This window comes from Dipodomys merriami, unplaced genomic scaffold (genome assembly GCF_024711535.1).
Source record: "Dipodomys merriami isolate MVZ:Mamm:240054 unplaced genomic scaffold, mDipMer1.0.p SCAF_497, whole genome shotgun sequence".
NCBI classification, from domain to species: domain Eukaryota; kingdom Metazoa; phylum Chordata; class Mammalia; order Rodentia; family Heteromyidae; genus Dipodomys; species Dipodomys merriami.
The window spans coordinates 340,480-364,103 of NW_027206065.1; the positions used below are offsets into that span (position 1 = coordinate 340,480).

Consider the following 23,624-nt stretch of genomic DNA (forward strand, 5'->3'; position numbering starts at 1 on the left):
TGAGAATATTTAGGGTGGCTATTAGATTACATCCACAATATGCTCAAAACATTATATGTGTTTTATATTCTTAGCAATGCATAGTTGACTACACCATATAAAACTTTAGTGATCAGGGATGTTACCTTAGTATTTCCATCATTTCCGGAACATTGACCTATGTCTCTGGTGAATTGTGTCTTTAGTTCCCACTGGATAAATATGTCCTTTTAGCAGTCCCAAAATTAGTAATAAGGTTTACATACATAAGATACATGTAATATTATACATGTCATACATGTAATATATATGTTTAAGATTATATATACATATGTTTCCAGACTACTGCCAACCTACAAGTTAATGTAAGCAAACTGTACTGATGGATCTAGTTGACAGTGTCATGATAATCAACTTGAATACTCAAATTTGGATGTGGTACTACATATCTGTAATTCCATCTGTCCAGGAAGTAGAGGAAAGAGGATTGTGGTTTGAGACTAGCCCAAGCAAAGTTAACAAGAGACCCTGTCTCAGAATATAAACTAAATTGCTAATGACATAGCCCTGGAGATGTTTAGTCCCCAGCAGATTAACAATTGTAGCAAAGGAAGGAAAAGCTAAGAAATGAACAAACACTGCCATTTCTAAATGCTGAAGCTGTTAACTCCTCCTTAGACTGGTATCATTGGGGAAAAATAACTGAACTCCTAAGTTCCCTGTCCACTAACCCAAAGACCACTAACAATGTATAAGGTTGTGGGTTTGAGAATGACTATCTTGCTTCTGTCAGAAAGTATTTGTCTAAGATTTTAGCAGGCTCCCAAGGTTCAGTGCCCATTTCTGTCCAACTAATCAAGGGTTCTGTATAGTCCTACATCTTTAAATCTTTTTTTGGGGGGGGTGAGGGTGGGAGGGGGTGGTCTTGGGGCTTGAACTCTGGGCCTGAGCGCTGTCTCTCAGCTCTTCAGCTAAGGCTAGCACTCTACAGTGCTACTTCTGGTTTTCTGGCCCCGGGGGGGGGGGGGGAGAGTTGGGGGTAGGGGGGATTGGGTCGAGGGGGGGGTGTTATTGGAGATAAGAGTTTCATGGACATTCCTGCCCTGGCTGGCTTTGAACCGTGATCCTCATATCTCAGCCTCCTGAGTAGCTAGTATTACAGGTGTGAGCCACCAGCACCGGCTACCTTTGAATCTTCAGTCTGTATATTTCTACGTATACCTAGTTTCTTGAAATGGTTACTGAAGCAATTATCATGTGGTAGTTGTTTAAACTTTGGAATGGAAGGTCAGAAAGTAGCCTTAAAATCAGAAGCTTTTAGCAATCGCCTAGAAACAAGTCTGAGTTTTAGGGGACAGTTAACCACTTTCTTCCCTTTCTTGAGAGAGGGTCTACCTATTTGCCCATCCTGGCCTCAAACTCATTATCTTCCTACTTCAGCTCCCAGTGATAGACTACATACAGCTGGTGCCACTCTGCTTGGCAATAGCCATTCTTGATAATCTAGAATTCATCTAATTTGTCTACCATTCTCCAGCTGTATCCTCCTTACAAAAAGTTCTAGTATAAGACATGATAGAGGACTGGGAAGATGGCATAGTGGTAGACTGCCTGCCTAACATGCATGAAGCCCTGGGTTCAATTCCTCAGCACCACATAAGCAGATAAAGCTGGAAGTGGTGCTGTGGCTCACATGGTAGAGCGCTAGCCTTGAGCTGTAGAGATGAGGGACAGAGCCCAGGCCCAGAGTTCAGGCTAGATAAAAGGACCAAGATATTGTCCAACTTACAGGATCTTTAAGAGAGAAGCTTTAACTCCAAATTCCCAGGGAACTAGCTGTTATTATTAGAGTGAAAAGTAAAGTTACTTGGCTTTGCTTTTTCATCTTAAAGCTGCCTTTAGATAGCTCAAATGTGAGGGACTGCATCAGCTTGTCTATTTTATTCTATTTTTGGATACTTTGGTTTGAGCTCAGAACCTAGCATTTGCTTAGCAGGTACTCTACCACTTGAGTCCCCCAACCTACTTAGTCCTCCTTAGTTATTTTTTCAGGTAAGGTCTCATGTTTTTGCACTGGGCCAGCATGGATGGACTGTGATTCTCCTGTCTACAGCCTCCACAGGCACATACTACCATACTTAGATTAATAGTTGAGATGGAGGTTTCAAACCAGTCCTTTCAATCTCTACCTTCCTAAATAGCTGAGATTACAGACATGATGGCAGTTGTTTCTTGTATTAAATATCTAAGACACAGCTTTTTATTTAGCATTACTTAGCATATTTATGTATATAGTTAACAGGCTGCAGACCTGGTGGCGCTACATACCTGTATTATGTATTTCTTCACTGATATACATGCCTTCTCTGTAAGTTAGTCCTCCTACAACAGGGGTTCCTGTGGCTGGAGCCAGTGTAGGGTCAAATGCATCGATATCAAAACTTAAATGGATTGGCCTTTGTCTTCTGGAAAGAAAGAGGACAAGAGAATGCATCTTTGATTATGCCATTCTTATGATTAACACCACCTTGATTTTGTGTTGTTGGTCCTGGTACTTAATATTGTTTTTTTGTTTGTTTGTTTCGTTTTTGTTTTTTGTTTTTGTCAGTAGTGGGGCTTGAACTCAGGGCCCAGGCGCTGTCCCTGAGCTTTTTTGCTCAAGGCTAGTACTCTACCACTTTGAGCTATAGCACTATTTCTGGTTTTCTGGTGATTATTTGGAGATGGGAGTCCAACGGACTTTTCTCCTCTGTCTGGCTTTGAACCACAGGTATGAGCCACCAGCACCCAGCTTGGAGCTTATACTAATATAGCATATTTCTAAGATTGCTGTTCTTGGAAGTTATTGAAATTAGCATATTAGCTTCTTATACCTAGTTCATATTATTGCCTTTCTGTATTCCTCAGAGTAACTCCAAAGCATATTTCTGGCTTACGCTAGGCATTAGAGCCTCTTCCACTAATAAACAGGTCAAGGGAAGTCTTCATTTCCATGTAAAGTTGGGCTCTTATACACTAAACTTGATCTGGGTTACAGCTTCTGTATTATATATTACATATGTTAATACATAACATAATAGCTGATTATTATCTGGACATGATTCTGATTTTCCATCTGCAAACTTACCTTACAGTTCCAATTTTAGTGCATGTATAATGGCTGAAACTATAACATAATTTATGTTAGATAGCCAACTTTTTTATTTTATTTTTTTTGTCCTGGAGTCTGAACTCAGGGACTTGTGCTTGCTAGGAAAATGCCCTACTACTTGAACAACACCCCTAATTCCTACTAAATTTCTTAACATTTTAGGGAATAAGATACTACCAGATAGTATATCTGACATTAACCACTCAGAAGTAAAGACTTAGTATTGGGAAAATACTCTTTAAGCTAGCATTTGATCTTCCTACTACCCTACCACGATTTGCTCCGTATGAGACCATTGGAATGATCAATGCTGCTCATTGCAAACAGTAACTATGAAAATGGAGGTAAAGAGAAAATCATGAGTGACAGAATTTTGACACTGACTTAAAGGAAACCTCTTCTCAATCCCAGAGGATGAACCTAGTATCTATTTCATGTTATGTCTTTCTGAATTATTTGCAAATTTTATATGTAAGTGATTTGCTTTTATTTTAAAAGTAACTACACTCCAGAGACAGATGTACTGCTCATGGGAAGTTTGCTTTGTTCTTCTACCACCCCCAGAGGTAGACTTGCATTGCAGTTACTTACTTGCCAATCAGAAGATCAAATGTCTGTTCCATGACCTTTTGAATACCAAGTCGATCAATGTCTCTCATAGAAAAATACTGGATATCGTAGTTCTTTAAAATAAAACTAATGAGATACAAAGAAAGAAATTTTTAGTTTAAAAAATAGTTTTAACTATCATATGGGAGGGTAGCTCCAACAGATTATGTCAAACATTAAATAGGAACATGAGTAGCTAGGACAGGCTTAAACCTAATGTGTCAACTCACTGTTCAGGAGGGTCTACATCTCTTAGGCCAATGTACACAATATTTGGGGAAGAGATACAGGGTTTGATCCAAGAAAATCCTGGGAGTTGTGGTACCTGTGATGAGAGTTAAGAACAGGTTAGTCAAGAATTCGACACAGTGCTGTCCCAAGGATATGCAGTTGCTTTTTTCTATTGACAGTGAATGTTTAAAGACAACAGTGAATTTTTTTTTTTTTCTTTTTTTGTTGGTTGTGGGGCTTTATCTCTGGGCCTGGGTGCTGTCCCTCAGTTCTTCAGCTCAAGGCAAGCTCTCTACCACTTGAGCCATAGCGCCACTTCCACCAGTGTATGTTTAAAGTGAAAACAAGATATACTTGAATTAGTAAAGAAAACTAACACAAGTGGAAATTTCCAAAAGGCAACTGCAAATCAGTATAGTTTTCCCAGGAAGAATGAAAACTCTTAAGATAGCATGTTTCAGGCTGGGAAGGTGGCTCAGTGGTAGAGCGCTTGCCTTGCATGCATGAGGCCCTGGGTTCGATTCCTCAGCACCACATAAGCAAAAAGAAAAAAGCTGGAAGTGGCGCTGTGGCTCAAGTGGTAGAGCGTTAGCCTTGAGCTGAAGAGCTGAGGGACAGCGCCCATGCCCAGAATTCAGGCTCCATGACCGGACCAAAAAAAAAAAAAAAAGATAGCATGTTTCTCATTAACTTAAATAGCAGAAATATGTTGATTGTTCCTTTTCTACCTCTTAGTACATTATAGAGCTATTTACAGATTGGTTCTTTTTATTATTATTATTGTAATGATACTGTACAGAGGGGTTACAGTTACATTAGTAAGGTAATGAGTATATTTCCTACCGAGCATTGTTACCCCTTTGTTTTTCCCCTACCATCCCTTCTTACCCTACCTCCCCAACTCCTCCCTCCTCCACCCTGAAGTTGTAAAGTTTGTTTTCAGTGTAGTGTCTGCAGATTGGTTCTTAAAAATGGTATAACTCAGTGGCAAACAGTCAAACAAATTCTGCCTAGTGAACAATCTTTCCTAAATCATCTTTTTGTCGGTTGTGGGGCTTGATCTCTGGGCCTGGGCGCTTTCCCTGAGCTCTTCAGCTCAAGGTAAGCACTCTACCACTTGAGACATAGTGCTACTTCTAGTTTTCTAGTGGTTAATTGGAATAAAAGTCTCACAGACTTTCTTGCCTGGGCTGGCTTTGAATTGCAATTCTCAGATCTCAACCTCCTGAGTAGCTAGGATTACAAGGCATGAGCCATTGTCTCCTGGCCTCCTATATCTTTAATGAATAATCTGACTTCATTCAACTTGGTTTCTCACTGAGGGGAAGAATACACAAGTTCTAGTTTGCCTAAAATGGACTTCCGTCTTTGAAACAGTTCAGGAAAATATTACCCACATGTTATTTTGGTGTCACCTTCTAGAACAGTATACCTGAGAAATGTGGCCTAGAAGTCTAACCAGTAAGTCTTCAGACTGTGGGAGTATCTATCACTGACTGCTCATAACCACCACTTTTCTTACAATAGCCCTGAGAGTCAACCTTTTCCTAGGCATCTTTACACCTCTAGAATGACTGGCCCATAATAGTGATGAATGAACAGAGAAATAGTGATAAGCCACATTCTACCCATCCTTTGCTCAAAACTCCAAGACAACCCAGCAAGTTGTCACTTTTCTTGTCTTGGCCCACTAACCTTGTCCTGTAGTTCTCGGAGGAGAAATGAAACTGGCTGCCCATGAAGATTTCCTGAAGCAGTAGTGAGAGGTGTGTTTATGTCAGCATGGGCATCAACCCAAATGACACACAGATCGGGGCAGTGTCGGGCGTGGCCACTAATGGTACCAATTGCCAGGCTGCAAAGGACAAATACAATAAGTAATCTTCAAGGTCCTCTGGCAAACTACCAGTAACAATAACTTCAGCCAATATAGCTCTTATACTCTGTCCTTAGGGCAAAGTTGGGGCCTGGATTGAAGCTGGGTTAGGCTGAGAGAGTCCCTTGGTTTGAGTTACCACAGATTAACCTTGAGTAGATTAGACAAGGAGAAATACAGAACACTAAAGGTGCAGTGCTGATGACTGGCTGTCTGCAGTGTGACATATGGATGCTAATTGCTGCTCACCAAATCCATGTTTATTTGATCCTGGTCAAGAAAAGGACCTCAAATATTGATTCAGTGAATAAATCCAGTTAAATGATTGGTCTATATGTAGCAACTCACAAAAATGGTGCTTAATAGCACCATTACAAACTCCCACATGTTAGTGTACCATGATAGATATTCATAAGGGGTACCAGGGAGATTTACTTCTAATGTCCAAAGAATCAGATTTTATTTTTTTTACATAGGGTCTTGCAATGTTGCCCAAGTTGGTCTCATGTTCATTGAGCTGAGGTATTCCTTCTACTCTACCCTCTCAAAGTAGATGGGAATATAAGCATATAACAACCACATACAGCTTTCATGAACTTTGTATGCTGCTGTTAGGGCTTGAACTTTTGCTCAGCTTTCTTGCTCATGCTGGCATTCTACTACTTGACCCATGCCCCCATTTTAGAGTCAGCTGGACCTTCCTAGCCAACCACAACCTTATAGATCTCAGCCTCCTGAGTAGCTGGGATTATAGGTATGAACCACTAGGGCCCAAGGGCTTAATAAGGATAAAATTAGGAAGTAGGACTAAGGGTGTAGGCTCAGTGGTAGAGCACTTGCTTAGCATGCATGGGGTCCTGAGTTATATCTCCAGCATATCTTTCCCCCTCCCTCCCACCCTTTCCCCCTCTCCTCTCTCTCTCTCTCTCTCTCTCTCTCTCTCTCACACACACACACACACACACACACACACACTAAAATTCACTATGTCAAGATTTTTAGACATTAAAATAATGGTGTATCCCCAACTAATGATCTCACCAATTAAATCAAAATAAAACAGATTTGTGATGTAATCTAACATACATTGCCATGGCATTCAGATTGCTCGGTGTGGGCTAGGAAGGTGGCTCAGTGGTAGAGTGCTTGCCTTGCATGCCTAAGGCCGTGGGTTCGATTCCTCAGCACCACATAAGCAAAAAGAAAAAAGCCGGAAATGGTGCTGCGGCTCAAGTGGTAAAGCGCTAACCTTGAGCTGAAGAGCTGAGGGACAGCATCCAGGCCCAGAGTACAGGCCCCACGACTGGACCCCCAAAAAAACAAAAAAACAAAAAACGCATTGCTCGGTGTTTCTGTTTTTGCTTTCCTTGTTCTTGAGCTCTGCTTTTAACAACCACCTGTCCTATCACCACCATTGCTGTGATACCATCAGTTCTCAATAAAATACATGCTGATCCATTCTAAAACAAAGGATCAAAGGACTGGCTGTATGAGTCACCTAGGATTCATATTGTGGAAGGCAGAATGCCAAGGGTATTCTATTATCAGAATGCTAACAAAAAATACCTAGATTCAGTCTTTTGATGAATCTTTTTTTTTTTTTTTTGTCGGTTGTGGGGTTTGAACTCTGGGCCTGACTGCTGTCCCTCAGCTCTTCAGCTCAAGGTTAGTGCTCTACCACTTGAGCCACAGCACCACTTCCGGTTTTCTGAGTGGAGATAAGAGTCTCAGGGACTTTCCTGCCCTGGCTGGCTTTGAAATGCGATCCTCAGATCTCAGCCTCCTGAGTAGCTAGGATTACAGGTGTGAGCCACCAGCGCCCGGCTTGATGAATCTTAATTCTCCAAAACAGCTAAATGAAAGTCTTAAAGACAGTCTCCCAAGAACTTTCCAGGAGATAGCATTTAACAAAGTGACTAAAACCATTGCGTCAGCTCCCTCTGCACTTGCTGTGTTGAATGCACATCCTCTTACCAGACAGTGTATTAAAGCAGTCCACATAGTACCTCCAGCAGCTCATGATCTTAGACATTAAAACACTGATGATATGTGCAGCATGCATTAAAAATTCTGTAAGTGAGGAGACTGAGGTCAACCCAAAGGAATATGTAATTCATGGCTTCCAGCTTACCTGTGGTCTCCTCCCACAGTGACACAGTTATAGCCACTTGATACTGCTCTACTAACCACCTCAGCCAGTTCCTGGTTGGCAAGGCCCACAGAACGTGGATTCACTATGAGGTTGTTGTAGAGATCGTCTTTGGGGACTGGAGTAAAAGTCAAATCTCCAAAATCTTTTAGGTGGCAGCCTGGAAACAAATGATGGCAAAATAAGTTGTATTCCAACTCCTACTGGCCTGGATCACAATAGGAACTTGTGACAAAGTACATGCCATACTCATATTGTCACAGTACAATTCAAAATGTCACATGACTGGCAGGATCATCTAAATTACCCATATCATGGATACTGTTTTGCACAAACTAGATTTTGGACAGTAAAACTCTAACTTATTCATATAAACCTAACAATCACTAAAAAGGGAAACAAGTAATGTACCAGAATAAGCAACAGGATTTAAAGAAAAATAAGTATTGTTACTTTAGAAGAAAAATACAGAAATTCTCAAGTTTTTTCTTTTTCCCTTCTTTGTCGTTCGCGCGACTTGAACTCTGGGTGGGCCTGGGTATTATTGTTGTTTCTGAGCTCTTCAGCTCAAGGCAGTCACTCCACCACTTGAGCCACAGTGCCACTTCCAGTTTTCTGGAAAATTAATTGGAGATAAGAGTCTCATGGACTTCCCTGCCCAGGCTGGCTTTGAACCGTGACTCTCAGATCTCAGCCTCCTGAGTAACTAGGATTACAGGTGAGAGCCACCAGCACCTGGCTCATTTTTTTCTAAAATACAGAGGACCTAAAGCATACTTAAAGAAATATCTAATATTTACTGATTATTTACAAGGCACTTTTTCTTAACCTTTTTTTTTTATTTTTTTTTTAACATTCAGAAGAATTTACTGAGGATATTTTACAAGAATATTAAAAATACAGAAGTTTACATACTTTTGTTTCTGCACATAATGGACTCAAATTTGTTGGGATTGATAAAATTAGTCATTATGGCAATAATGACTAAAAATAACCTTCAGTCATCTTGTTTTCTAACTTCTGCCTATACTCAATTAACCTTTATTTTTTATTTTTATTTTTGGCCAGTCCTGGAGCTTGAACTCAGGGCTTGGGCACTGTCCCTGAGCTTCATTTACTCAAGCTAGCACTCTATCACTTGAGCTATACCACTTCCAGCTTTTTCTGTTTATGAGATACTGAGGAATTGAACCAGGGCTTCATGCATGCTAGGCAAGCACTCTACCACTAAGCCATATTCCCAGCCCCATATTTCTTATTTTCTGGGCTGGGAAGGTGGCTCAGTGGTAGAGCGCTTGCCTTGCATGCATGAGGCCCTAGGTTCGATTCCTCAGCATTACATAAGCCAAAAAGGAAAAAAAAAGCCGGAAGTGGCGCTGTGGCTCAAGTGGTAGAGTGCTAGCCTTGAGCTGAAGAGCTGAGGGACAGTGCCCAGACCCAGAGTTCAGGCCCCACGACCAGACCAACCTCCCCCCCCCAAAAAAAATTCTTATTTTCTAAGCACTGTTACAACTGCATAATATATATATTTGTCAGTCGTGGGGCTTGAACTCTGGGCCTGAGCGCTGTCCCTCAGCTCTTTAGCTCAAGCCAAGCACTCTGCCACATGAGCTATAGCGCCACTTCCAGTTTTCTGGTGGTTTATTGGAGAAAAGAGTTCACAGACTTTCCTACCCTGGCTGGCTTTGAATCGTGATCCTCTGACTTCAGCCTCCTGAGTAGCTAGGATTACAGGCATGAGCCACCGGTGCCTGGCTGCATAACGTGTGTGTGTGTGTGTGTGTGTGTGTGTGTGTGTGTGTGTGTGTGTGTGTGTGTGTGTGTGTGTGTGTGTGTGTGTGTGTGTGTGTGTGTGTGTGTGTGTGTGTGTGTGTGTGTGTGTGTGTGTGTGTGTGTGTGTGTGTGTCACTGGGTTTTACTCTGGGCCTTCTGTTTTCTAAGTGGTGGTTCATGGTGCTAAGCTACACCTCCAGCTGGTTATTTGCTGGGGTTTGCTTTTTGTTTTGGAGTTAGTGTCTTGCTTCCTACTTGTGTGTTCACCTGGGCATGATCTGCCTGTTAAGCTTCTTGTCCTAGTAAGATGAATGTACTGCCACATCCACCTCTCCATTGAGAAGTTGGTTTTGCAAATGTCTCTGCCCAGTCTGTCCTCTGCCTCCTCCCAATCTCAGCCCCTCAAATGGCTAGAATTACAGGTGTGAGGAACCAGAAGCACAGAGAGGTAATCTGCCTGAAGAAGCCACATAGCTGCTAAGTGCCAGAATTAAGATCTATGTCTAAGTCTTCTGGCTCAAAATTTCATATTATTTACTTTGTAGATTGTCTCCCCGCAAAATATCTCCTGGTTGTAATGCATTAAGCACTAGCAATATATCTGACAGCTTTGCATGTTTTCCCACCTACATTTAGGATGAGGATCTGAATCAGGGAATTAAATGTTAGATTCCCTAGTTCCCAAACTAGTATCTAGATTTGGTATGTCTTTTTTTTTTTTGGGGGGGGGGGTGTAGGTGGGAAATGTTGGAGTGACATGGTATGATATGATATGACACCATACATCTGAATATTCATTCATTAAAGATGTGGATTAATACCAACATGGATTCATCATTTTTTCAGATTGCACAATTTTGAATTTTTCTCTTGAACCCAAATTCAATCCAAAGCAAAATTTCTGAGAGAATGTAAAAATTTAAGAAGCAGTAACGTGGAACATAAACCTATAAAGGCCAAAAATGATCTGGAACATTAAGATTAATCAATGTATCACAAAAAAGGCATGTTGGAAGCAAAACAGAAAACCTTTTCCTATTCTCAAAAGTGTACCTGCAGCTAGAATTCTTTATCTGTTGTGCTATGAAAGATCATCATAAAAGCCCCCAAATCAGAGAAATGCAGATGACTAAAGGAGAGAAGGAAGTGCAAGTATATAAGAAAAAGAATATGACAATAAGCCAAAGACAGTGGAAGAGAAAACATCTATAAAAGTCTCAGTTTATTTTTTTAGCATTGGGACTTGAACCCAAGACCTCACACTTGCTAGACAAATGTGTACTACCAAATTACAAAAAAAAAAAAAAACTGGGCTGGGAAGGTGGCTCAGTGGTAGAGTACTTGCCTTGCATGCATGAGGCCCTGGGTTCGATTCCTCAGCACCACATAAGCAAAAAGAAAAAAGCTGGAAGCGGTGCTGTGGCTCAAGTGGTAGAGCACTAGCCTTGAGCTGAAGAGCTGAGGGACAGCGCCCATGCCCAGAGTTCAGGCCCCATGACCGGATTAAAAAAAAAAAAAATCGTTTGAAACCAGATGCCAGTGGCTCATTCCTGTATCCTAGCTACCTACTCAGAAGGCTGAGCTGAGGACTGCAGTTCCAAGCCAGGCCAGACAAGAAAGTTTGTGAGACTTATCTCCAATTAACCACTAAAAAGCCAGACACAGCTGTGGTAGAGCACTAGCCTTGAGCCAAAAACAAAACAAAAAAACAATTCAGGGTTAGCACCCAGGTCTTGAGTTCAGGCCTAGGCCTAGCACAAAAATTAAAGTAGGAACTGCACAGATTCTAAGGAGATTTTCCATACTTCAGCAATCTCCTTAAAAATGACATTAAGCTTTAGATTCTTACTTGATTTAAAACATTTAGAACAGGGCTGGGAAGGTGGCTCAGTGGTAGAGCGCTTGCCTTGCATGCCTGAGGCCCTGGGTTCAATTCCCCAGCACCACATAAGCAAAAAAAAAAAAAAAAGCCAGAAGTGGCGCTGTGGCTCAAGTGGTAGAGTGCTAGCCTTGAGCTGAAGAGCTGAAGGAGAGCGCCCAGGCCCAGAGTTCAGGCCCCATGACCGGACCCAAAAAAAAAAAAAAAATTAGAACATGTCTAGTGCTTCTGAAAGTATATTACAAAAGGTTTATAATATATAAATAATGTTAATATTTACCTTTGCAGACTACTTACCAAGCACTTTGTTTGATATAAATATATCCTAATAGGGTTAATATAATAAAGGGGGAAGTTCCAGTGGATAAGATAAAGGACAGCTTATATAACACACAAGTCCAGTCATAGAAACTAGGATGACTAGGATGTAGACTCAGATAAGTGTGACTGAAAACAGTACTCTGCTCACTTGCATTTACTTATCAGAAAGCTACACTAGGGTTAAACAGAACCTGGCAATATTACAGCAGTACTCCAAGGAAGAAGGACTGAATTTCAGAGAAAGGATTTAGTCATTAAATGTGCAACTCTTGGACTGGGAATTCAGCCCTGTGGTAGAATGTTCAGCATGTGTAAGGCCGTAGGTTTGATTCTCACCACCACACAGAAAAGAAGTTAACTCACAGGTTAACTCACAGCCTGGATGATGGATTCTCTGAAGATTACTCAGTTCTATTTACTCTGATTTCTATTGGTTTCTCACTTTGGTTTCCAGATGCTGCTTCCAGACGGTATGTGCTCAAACAGAATTATGCATAGGCATTTTTGGTGATCCAGTATGCTTTATTAGCATAGTCTCTTGGCCATGAAAGCCTGATGAACTCTGCCTTATGTTTCTCGATCTACAAAGCTGAAGGCCACACTGCACAATCTGAGAGGTCCTCCCTGAGTAACCTGTATGACTCAACTCTGCTCTATTTTACAAGTGCCATTGAGTTCTAAAGGAGTCAGGGAGTCCACTGAGGATTGAAGCAGTCAAGAAAGGATCCTTTTAAGTAAAATTTATAGCTGCACTTTTTCTGTGTGTTGTTTTACCCTCTTCCCTTATGAAAACAGAAAATCTTTGTGACAGTGAGTAACGGTCTACATCCTATTCCTCAGGCCTAAATGCTATTTCCTCATAAGTCTTTATCTATAAACATAAGATTGTCGGTAAGAATAATCTAAGTTGCTGTAGCAAACTACCCAAAGTGAGGGCTCAAACTCTTTAACTCTTGACATCCAGAGTACCCAGTCCAGATATTCCAAGTAGGTAGAATGCTTTCCTCTGCAATGATTAACGGTCAGTGGCTCTGCCATTCCTAGAGCTTTACCCTCTGTGTGGCTAAGGATAGCTTCCCCCTGGTTCAAGATAGCAGGAAGGGAAAAAGCAGCAGAGAAGGCACATCTCTTTAAGGGCCCTGGCCCTCAAAATGGCACATCACTTCTATTCACATAATTGGTGGAAAATTCAGGCCTATCTAATGTAAATAAATGAGGATGCATGTGGATTGTGGTGGGCAGCTAGCAATCTGCACCATAGCAAGTATTTTTTATTCTACTGTGATATCTTTTTTTTGGGGGGGGGCGGTCCAGTCGTGGGGCCTGATCTCTGGGCCTGGGCACTGTCCCTCAGCACTTCAGCTCAAGGCTAGCGCTCTACCACTTGAGCCACAGCGCCACTTCCGGCTTTTTTCTTTTTGCTTATGTAGTGCTGAGGAATCAAACCCAGGGCCTCAGGCATGCAAGGCAAGCGCTCTACCACTGAGCCACCTTCCCAGCCCTACTGTGATAATCTTTTAAGAAAGAATTTAAAATATTAAAGCTGCTGGCACAGGTGGCTCATGCCTAGCTATTTAGGAGGCTGAGATCTGAAGATGGAGGTTCAAATCCAACCCAGTTGATAAACCTGAGACTGTTATTTCCAATTAGCCAGCAAAATGGCAGAGGTGGAGGTATGACTCAAGTGGTAGGGCTCAAGCCTTGAGTGAAGAAGCAAAAACAAAAAGCAAAGTCTATATTGCTCCGAGATTACCTAAACGTTATTCCAGTTCATTATCATATGTCATCCTGAAGTAGCTTCTTAAGAGCTTTCTCCAACAATACCAACTGAGTTGAAAGCATTGAAGCCCCCAAAGGACTGACTAGTAGAATATGACCCAAGATTGGTTTCTAAAGGGTAAGCAAAAGTCAAAAGAAAAAACAATATACATGAAGAAATATACATGCCATACTGACAAAAGTTGATTATTTTAACATGAATGACAAACCTGAATATGCAGGCAGTGTAGTAGCTCAGTGATAGAGCGCTTACCTTGCATGCCTGAGGCCCTGGGTTCGATTCCTCAGCAACACATAAGCAAAAAGAAAAAAGCCGAAGTGGCGCTGTGGCTCAAGTGGTAGAGTGCTAGCCTTGAGCTGAAGAGCTGAGGGACAGCACCCATGCCCAGAGTTCAGGCCCCATGACTGGACCCAAAAAAAAAAAAAGGTTGCAGAGTATGTGAATTGTAACATATAGGCTGCAATTTCTGATGAGCAGTGAGGCTGAAGGCTAGTTTGTGTTTTTTTGTAAGAGCAAGATGAACTGTGTAATAATAAAGCTATTTATCAAAGTGCTGTAGAAAATTCTTACAATTCAGATGGCGCATGAAACGAGCTTGTTCTTAAACAATCTTAGAACATTATGTCTGCCATGCTTCACAGAGCCTATCCTCTTCTCTTAACTCGATGCTTCAGGTCACCTCATGTGCAGATCTAGGTCAGGTTGAGACCAGTGTTCCATGGCTGCTTGTTCTTATAAACAAGCATTGCATGAATAGGTTGTTATCAACCATAAAAATAGAACAAGGAAACCTGTTGAAATTGTTCTGGCAAGGGGGAAAGGAAGAATGATAGAAGGAATGAGATTGATCGGAACACATCGTAGACATGCAGAGAATTCTCTGTATTACAAACTAATATAAGATAATACATAAAAATTTATTTTTAAAAAGGTATTGTAGGATAGAATGAGCCTGAAACTTCAAGGAAGCCCTTAGGTCAAATTTGGAACCAATTTGAAAGGGCTCTTAGATTTCATTTGGGCTCTCTGCGCTGGCACGGTCTTTCTCATTGCTTTTTGCCAAAAGGCTGGTAATAAAATACATAGAAAACTACTCTGATCTTGATGGGTGCCAGTGGCTCATGCCTATAGTCCTAGCTACCCAGGAGGCTGAGATCTAAAGATCTCAGTTCAGAGTCAGCCCAGGCAGGAAAGTCCATGAGCCACTTATCTCCAATTAACCATCAAGAAACCAGAAGTGGTGCTGTAGCTCAAGTGGTAGAGCACTTGCCTTGTGCTAAAAAGCTGAGGGACAGCACCCAGGCCCAGAGTTCAAGCCCCATGACCGACAAAAAATTAAAAAAAAAAAAAAAACTACTCTGTCTTTCAGGCCCAGATCTTACCTTGGCCTTGATAAACCTCTCTAGGCTCCATTGGAATGGAACAATGGAATGGAACAAAAAACACAAGTGTACTTATCGATAACTGTGGTGAAGAAGCAGAACAGCCCAACCCTCCAGAAATATATGTTTTCCAGAAATCTAAAAATCACTTCCACTACCTAGACCGCATCACCAAAATAAGTTTGGTACATTAGGAAAAGAAAGCGTTATCATTCAAGTAGACACTTGTTCTAGTTCACTTTTCCTCACAGTCTAAAGGCTTGATCCATTCAGCCCTCTTCATATCCTTCCTCCTCATCTGCTCTCCTGTTACTCTGAACCAGACAGGTGTTCTGCCAGGCAGTGAAGACCAGGGCTGAGAAAGAGAGCGCAGATAGGGTCACTGGGGACTGAAAGATGGAAACTGGAGATCCAAGGCCAGTCATTTTAGACATGTTTATCACACACCAGAGTTAGCCACAAGATCAAATGATATAAACATGGTATTATTAGATGCCTTTGCATGAATATGATCCTTGAGTTTAAAAATAAAAAAACACTAAAAAAAATTTAGTTCCAGGGGCTGGGAAGATGGCTCAGTGGTAGAGTGCTTGCCTTGCATGCATGAGGCCCTGGGCTCGATTCCATAGCACCACATAAGCAGAAAAAGTTGGAAGTGGTGCTGTAGCTCAAGTGATAAAGTGCTAGCCTTGAGCTAAAGAGCTGAGGGACAGTGCCCAGGCCCTGAGTTCAGGCACCACCACCGACAAGACAAAAAAAAAAAAATCCAAATAATATCCTAAATGACTTGCAATACCAGCTATATGTTTCTTGCTAATTGGTCCTCCAGTTACATCTATCCTTGTCTGAGGAGCACAGATGGTATCATTGTCTGAAAACAGGCTTAGTACTATATCCCTCTAAACCAAATAGGTCAGCCCTCTAAAGCACTTCTAGCTTAGGCAGAGGCAGCTTCAACTGATGGCACCCAGCAGCATGGTTTTAGGTTCTCATACTGGCAGAAGTGGAGGCAAGGAGTTTTTTGGGGGTTTTTTTTTGGGTGGGGGTCTGGTCGTGGGGCCTGAACTCTGGGCCTGGGCGCTGTCCCTCAGCTCTTTAGCTCAAGGCTAGTGCTCTACCACTTGAGCCACAGCGCCACTTCCGGCTTTTTTCATTTTGCTTATGTGGTGCTGAGGAATCGAACCCAGGGCCTCAGGCATGCAAGGCAAGCGCTCTACCACTGAGCCATCTTCCCAGCCCCGCAAGGAGTTCTTAACAGAACCACTTTTCCCCCTCATTCAGAGTAAGCCTATTGAGCTGCTCTGAAAACCAAAAAATCCTGTTAAGATACATACAACCCTTCATTCTTTCCATTATCTAACAGAGGAAGACAGTCATCTTAGAGATCAGTACTACTCTATAGCATGGGATTCTTAAAAATTATGCTTGACCAGCCAGGCACCAGTGGCTCACCCCTGTAATCCTAGCTACTCAGGAGGCTGAGATCAGAGAGGATCGTGGCTCAAAGCCAGCCTGGGCAGGAAAGTCTGTGATATTCTTTATTCCCACTAAACCACCAGAAAACTGGAAGTGGCGCTGTGGGCTCAAGTGGTAGAGCATTCACCTTGAGCTGAAGAGCTCAGGGCCGTGCCCAGGCCTAGAGTTCAAGCCCCATGACACACACACACACACTTGACCTTGTTACACAGACACACACACACACACACACACACACGCTTGACCTTGTTACACACACACACACTTGACCTTGTTACACACACACACACACACACACACTTGACCTTGTTACACACACACACACACACACACACACACACGCTTGACCTTGTTACACACACACACACACACACACATGCTTGACCTTGTTCCAGAAAGACTCAAATCGAGACACATCAGACTGGTGACACAACTTTGCCAGATCCCATGCCACATCCTGAGTGCCCAGGAACCTCAAAACAGAGTACACCCTACATGGCCTTAGCTATGTGCTACACTGTCTACAACGGAAAAAATTCCTTATCTGCCCCAGACTTCCCAGAAGAAATCAGTCTCTAGCAAGTTCTGTTTCTAAGCCTATAAGGGTTTGATGCATACTAGGGAAGTACATGCAGATTACAACTGGATGAAGCATCTTGGTGATTTTTCTCTACCCTTCCTTTTTCCTTGAAATGGATGTTGTAACACAAGACTTTCCAACCTATTGTAATATAACTACTGAAAGCAGCACATGTAGGCACACTGATTTCTCACTTAAATAGCTCTAAGTTCAGCTTAAAATTTCCATGTTTCTGATCAAGGACCATAAAGGCTGGGAAACTAACTCTAGAAACACTAATTTTCTTTTTCTTTCTTTTTTTTTTTGGCCAGTCCTAGGACTTGAACTCTGGACCTGAGCGCTGTCCTTGAGCTCTCCAGCTTAAGGCGAGAGCTCTAGCACTTGAGCCACAGCACCACTTCCTGTTTTCTGGTGGTTTATGGAAGATAAGAGTCTCATGGACTTTCCTACCCGGGCTGGCTTTGAACTTCAATCCTCCTATGTAGCTAGGATTACAAGTGTGAGCCACCAGCTCCCAGCTTTAGGAACACTTAATTTTCTGAAAGTCTAATTACAATGTCATACCCTGCTGTGACAAAACTTGTGACATTGTGACACATTAAAAAAAAAATGGTTACTTTTTTTTTGGTTGGTTTTGTGGCCTGAACTCTGGGCCTGGGCGCTGTCCCTCAGCTCTTCAGCTCAAGGCTAGCGCTCTACCATTTGAGCCACAGTGCCACTTCGGGCTTTTTCTGTTTATGTGGTGCTGAGGAATCAGACCCAGGGCCTCATGCATGCAAGGCAAGCGCTCTACCACTGAGCCACCTTCCCAGCCCCTGTTAACTTCTTTTTCTCTTCAATGGTTCTCTGTTGCAATGGGGGAAGAAACCAGGATGGTTCTATCTTCTTTACTTGTGAGCATTACCATCTTCAATACCAAAAGAGTTCGTTTAAACCAACCACAGAAATCTCCTAGAGGCTGCCTCTGAATCATGCTGTTTTGTATATTAAAGGAATTATGTAGCACCTGGCTAACTGGAAATCAGCCGTCCATGAAGGAAATCATATCTGGTTTCAAAAATATGTTTTGGCTGAGTGCTGGTGGCTCATGCCTCTAATCCTACTCAGGAGGCTGAGATCTGAGGATCAAGGTTCAAAGCCAGCCCAGGCCGGATAAGTCCTGAGAGTCTTCAGTTAACCACCAGAAAACAAGAAGTGACTGTCCTTGAACTGAAGAGTTTAGGGACAGTGCTCAGGGCCAGAGTTCAAGGCCCACAACCAACTAAAATAGATAGATAGATTAGATAGATAGATAGATAGATAGAGATTAGATAGATATAGACAGACAGACAGATAGAGATTAGAGAGAAAGATAGATAGATAGATAGATAGATAGATAGATAGATAGATAGATAGATAGATAGATAGATAGATATAGACAGATAGAGCTTGGATGAATGCAAGAGATCAATTTAGAGAGGTGACAGTTATCTTTGAGTCATGTATTCTTAAAAATCAGAAAACAAGCCAGGCACTGTGGCTTGATACGTACTAGGGAATACACAGGAGGCTGAAATTCTGAGAAGCATTCAAAATCATCCTGGGTAGGAAAGTTGGTGAGACTCATTTCCAGTTAAACACCAAAAAACTGAAGGTGGAACTGTGACTCTAGCCTTGAGCAAAGAATCTCAGCCCCCCCCCAAAAAAAAAGCTTAGGGACAGCACCCAAGCCTTAAGTTTAAGCCCCAGGACCAGCAAGCATGCACTTACACACAAAATCTAGGAAAACAGTGGCTTCTGAGTAGCAGATCAGATCATTTTGAGAGTGATCTGAGAGAATCCCATGAGTCATGATGGAAATGGAGTTACATGAGAAAGCCGAGATGCTCTGCCTTTTGACTTCCTTCAACAAGGAAGAAGGGTACTATGTTCCTAACATGCCTAGTACTCAACTAAGTCCTGAGGATCCAAAGACCAGGTATGGTTGCAGCCTTCCCTGCCTAGTGAGTACAGGCAGGGAAGGAGCCAGTCCATTGGATCCATCTGTTTGTTCTAATAGCTGTGCACAAGATGTGTTGGGAACAAAAGCCAGAGGAAAAGGAAAAAGACAGGAGCACTTCTCAGAGAGGCAATAGCTGAGTCTTGAAGGCACAGGCCAGTAATAAAAGGGAAGAAAGTACTTACAGAAAGGTCACATAGTATCTTTAGTCCTACACACTATTCCTGACTAGAGTGCATGAAAAGAGTGGAGAAATGAAGCATGTTTAGGGGCAAGGTCTAGATCCTAAATGCAGTAGAGATCAATGGTTTTCAAGTAAGGAAGTGATAAATCTACATTATAGACCTACTTTTTTTTTTTTTTTTTTTGCCAGTTCTGGGGCTTGAACTCAGGGCCTGGGCACCGTCCCTGAGCCTCTCTGTGCTCAAAGCTAGCACTCTACCACTTGAGTCACAATGCCACTTCTGGCTTTTTCTGTTTTATGTGGTACTGAGGAATTGAACTCAGGGCTTAATGCATGAAAGACAAGCATTCTACCACTAAGCCACATTCCCAGCCCCCAATTTTTTTTTTCTGTCGGTTGTGGGGCCTGAACTCTGGGCCTGGGTGCTGTCCCTCAGCTCTTCAGCTCAAGGCAAGTGCTCTACCACTTGAGCCACAATGCCACTTCTGGTTTTCTGGTAGTTTATTGGAGATAAGAGTCTCACTTTGAACCTCGATCCTCAGATCTCAGCCTCCTGAGTAGCTAGGATTACAGGTGTGAGCCACCGATGCCTAGCCCCTAGTTTTTTTTTTTTTTTTTTAGAGCAGTGCTCAGAGATCAAACCTAAGGTCTTACATATAGTAGGCAAGCATATTACCTCAGAGCTACATTCCTGTTCAGGGAGCAAATGGGTTGGGTAGGAAAGGAACTCCACTGGGAAATAAGGAAGACAGGGAGAATAGACTCAATAGTTCCAGATGCAAGCTAAATGACTGACTCCAGCTTTCTGGCTCTGATACCATCTGACACAAGAACGGTGCCAGTACCATGACACTCAACTGTCCCAGAGGCTAAAGGATGAGGATCACTTGAGCCCAAGCCAGCCTAGGCAAAAGAGACCTTATCACAAAGTAAAAGTGACAGTTTTAGACATGTTGGCATTGAGGTATTAGTGACTATCATGCTGAAAGTGATAAGTTAATGTTTCAATTCTAGGCAATATTCAGTGGCAGATAATATCATTTCTTATGCAATGATACAATACCACCTATGAAACAGAACTGCAGAAAAAGAAAGGGAAGGAGAAGAGAAGAGAAGTGGGGAGAGAGGAACAAAAAGAATAGAAAAGGAGGGGTTGAAGGTGTGGCTCAGTTGGTGGAGCGCTAGCCAATGAGCGAAAGTATCAGGTATTGAGTTTGAACCAAAAAGAAAAGAGGAAGAAATGCAGAAGACACCTAGGAATGACTTTCAGAATTCAAACAAAAATTCTGCAAATAACCTAGATGCCTTTTTTTATATCTTTGATTAATTTTTTTCCTTTTTTTAATTGTGAAAATACTGTACAGAGGGGTTACAATTACATGGTCAAGGATAACCTAAATTCTTATACAAATATCTTGAATACAGGGAATGAGTGCCCCACTCCAATTTGCAAATAAGATATGAAGAATTTGTTTCCCCTCCTGGTAAAGCCGACTTTTAACACTCCTCTTTCCATGAGAGATGCACTTTGATGAAAGGTCCTGTTGGGTTCTCCATCCTGGGGACTATCTTGCATATATGGAACAGGACCCTCTTGGCTAAATAAAAAGGGAAGCATTCTGTCTCTGTAGTCTCTTAGCAGATTCCTGTTGATCACATTCTGGTTTAATGATCATTCAATAAAAAAGCTTTTTACTTTCTCCACCACCTTTATTGGAAGATCACCCAACACTGCATATTTGGTATTAACTTATATTAGGTATGATAGTGGTTTGGGAGTTAAGTTTTAAGACTTTCTTTTTTTTTTTTTGGTCGGTCATGGGGTCTGAATTCTGAGCCTGGGCGCTGTCCCTCAGCTCTTCATCCCAAGGCTAGTGCTCGGCCGCTTGAGCCACAGTGCCACTTCTGTTTTTTCTGCTTATGTATCACTGAGGAATCAAACCCAGGGCCTCATGCATACAAGGCAAGCACTCTTACCCGGTATCTACTGTGCAAAACCAGTTTATTCCAACGATGGTCCACTAATCCACAAGATAGCAAATTCAAGTGTAAAGGACAGTAAGGAAGCCAAGAAGGTGGCTCTGTTGGAAAACAAAGTAATAGCTAGAGGCTGAGAAGGCCAAGGGAGTAGCAAGCGGGTAAACTGCATACTTAATTATTGAAGGGACAGGTTAAAGAAAGTTGAGTTATGGGGGAAAAGATGGGATAACTACTGGAGCCAGCATGCTAAGTAAGAAGGCAGAAAGAAGGATCTAGAGTACAGGGAGATGATATGGCTTGTATCCAGTCTCATTCCCCTCCACAAAGAGGAGCCTGGTAGCTGGGAACATGATTCTTAGAATGAACTCACCAGCATTTCTTGAAACTGGGTGTGGCCATGTGACCAGCTCTGGCCAACAGGATAAGCGGAAGTGACCTCCAGCAATTTCTTGAAAAGAGAAAAACTACCTGTGCCCTTCTTAACCCATCTATACTGCTGCCAGAAGTGAGGCTACAACCATCTGTGATCGTTGAATACAGGCCTTATGATAGCACAAGAATCTAGGTCAGAAGGGCAGAGCTGCCAAGCCAGTCTAGAGTACTTTCTCCAGATTGTTTTGGAGATGGAAATAAATTATTTTTATGCCACTGTCATTTTAGGCTCCTATACATTATCTTCTCTAATGCTAGGATTGGACTCATTCTCTGAGGAATACAAGGAAAAATTAATTCTCCCATTATCTCTCCTTCCTTCCCTTGCTCTATTGCTTTTTTTTTTTTTTTTTTTTTTTTTTTTGTCGGTCATAGGGCTTGAACGCTGGGCCTGAGCACTGTCCCTCAGCTCTTCAGCTCAAGGCTAGCACTCTACCACTTGAGCTATAGCGCCACTTCCGGTTTTCTGGTGGTTTATTGGAGATAAGAGTCTCATGGACTTTCCTGCCCAGGCTGGCTTTGAACCTCGATCCTCAGATCTCAGCCTCCTGAGTAGCTAGGATTACAGCCATCGGTACCTGCCCCCCCTTTTTTTTATTCTCAGCTTTTCACAGATCAAAACAATATACTAAACAAATTGAAAAAAATTTAAACATAGCACTCATGTGCCTAAGAAACTAGAACTTCAACTGACCTTTCTTGTTCTAATATACATCACACATATAGTTATGCTTTAATGAAGTTTAAAAGCAGAGCTCCCGCTTGCTAGGCAAGTTGCTCCTACCACTTGAGCCATGTCGTCAACCCATACATTTTAGTATCTTGCTCATTAAATGTAAAGTTCTGTAGCATTCGGTATATTCACAGTAACCATCACCACCATCTATAGCCAGAATTCATTTGCAAAACCAAAATACTATACCCATTAGATAATTACCCATTTTTCCTTCCTCATTAAGTTTCAACCACCATTCTACTGTTTCTCAGTGTTAACCTAGAAATCTTACATAAGTGAATCGTGTAGTACTTTTTGTTTCACTTACCATAATACAGCACATGTCAGAATTTCTTTTCCTTTTTAGACTGAATAATATTTCATTGCATGTATATATCATATATATTTTATTTATTTTTTTGTCAGCAGTGGGGCCTGAACTCTGGGCCTGGGCGCTGTCCCTCAGCTATTCAGCTCAAGGCTAGCACTCTACCACTTGAGCCACAGCACCACTTCCGGCTTTTTCTGCTTATGTGGTGCTGAGGAATCGAACCCAGGGCCTCATGTGTGCAAGGCAAGCACTGAGCCATCTTCCCAGCCCTATCCCATATTTTTATAATCCATTCACCAGTAAACACTTTTGGCATTGTAAAACAAAAACGCTGCTATAAGCATGTGGTACTTCAATTCTCTTGAGTATATACACAGAAATAAATATAATTACTGGATCAGATGGTAATGTCTACTTTTCGTGTGTGTGTGTGTGTGTGTGTGTGTGTGTGTGCGCGCGTGTGCGTGTGCGTGTGCGTGTGCGTGTGCTGGTCCTGGAGCTTGAACTCAGGATCTGGGCACTGTCCCTGAGCTTCTTTTGCTCAAGGCTAGCTATCTACCACTTGAGCCACAGTACCACTTCCAGCTTTTTCTATGTATGTAGTACTGAGGAATTGAACCCAGGGCTTCATGCATGCTAGGCAAGCACTCTACCACTAAGCCACATACCCATTTTCACTGTAATTGGTGGCTCTTGGTTTTCAAGGGTACCACTGAGCAGTGGCATAGGGAAAAAAAAAATTAAAATGTCACAATGCTTGATATTCCGGTTGAAGCTCTATTGTCTTTGTTTTTCTTTTCTTTTTTTTTTTTTTTTGG

At 42.0% G+C, this 23,624-nt stretch overlaps 1 protein-coding gene across 1 annotated transcript in view; it reads right to left on the minus strand.

The window, feature by feature from the left end:
* LOC138809390 (arginase-2, mitochondrial) overlaps window positions 1-23,624 on the minus strand; it is a 30,923-nt gene that overhangs the window by 1,564 nt on the left and 5,735 nt on the right. Inside the window, exons 3-7 of the mRNA XM_069995906.1 lie at window positions 7,978-8,155; window positions 5,666-5,825; window positions 3,970-4,064; window positions 3,722-3,826; window positions 2,308-2,444 (exon numbers count right to left, since the gene is read on the minus strand). Of these exons, the coding sequence (XP_069852007.1) occupies window positions 2,308-2,444; window positions 3,722-3,826; window positions 3,970-4,064; window positions 5,666-5,825; window positions 7,978-8,155 (675 nt within the window). The remainder of the gene's footprint in view (window positions 1-2,307; window positions 2,445-3,721; window positions 3,827-3,969; window positions 4,065-5,665; window positions 5,826-7,977; window positions 8,156-23,624) is intronic.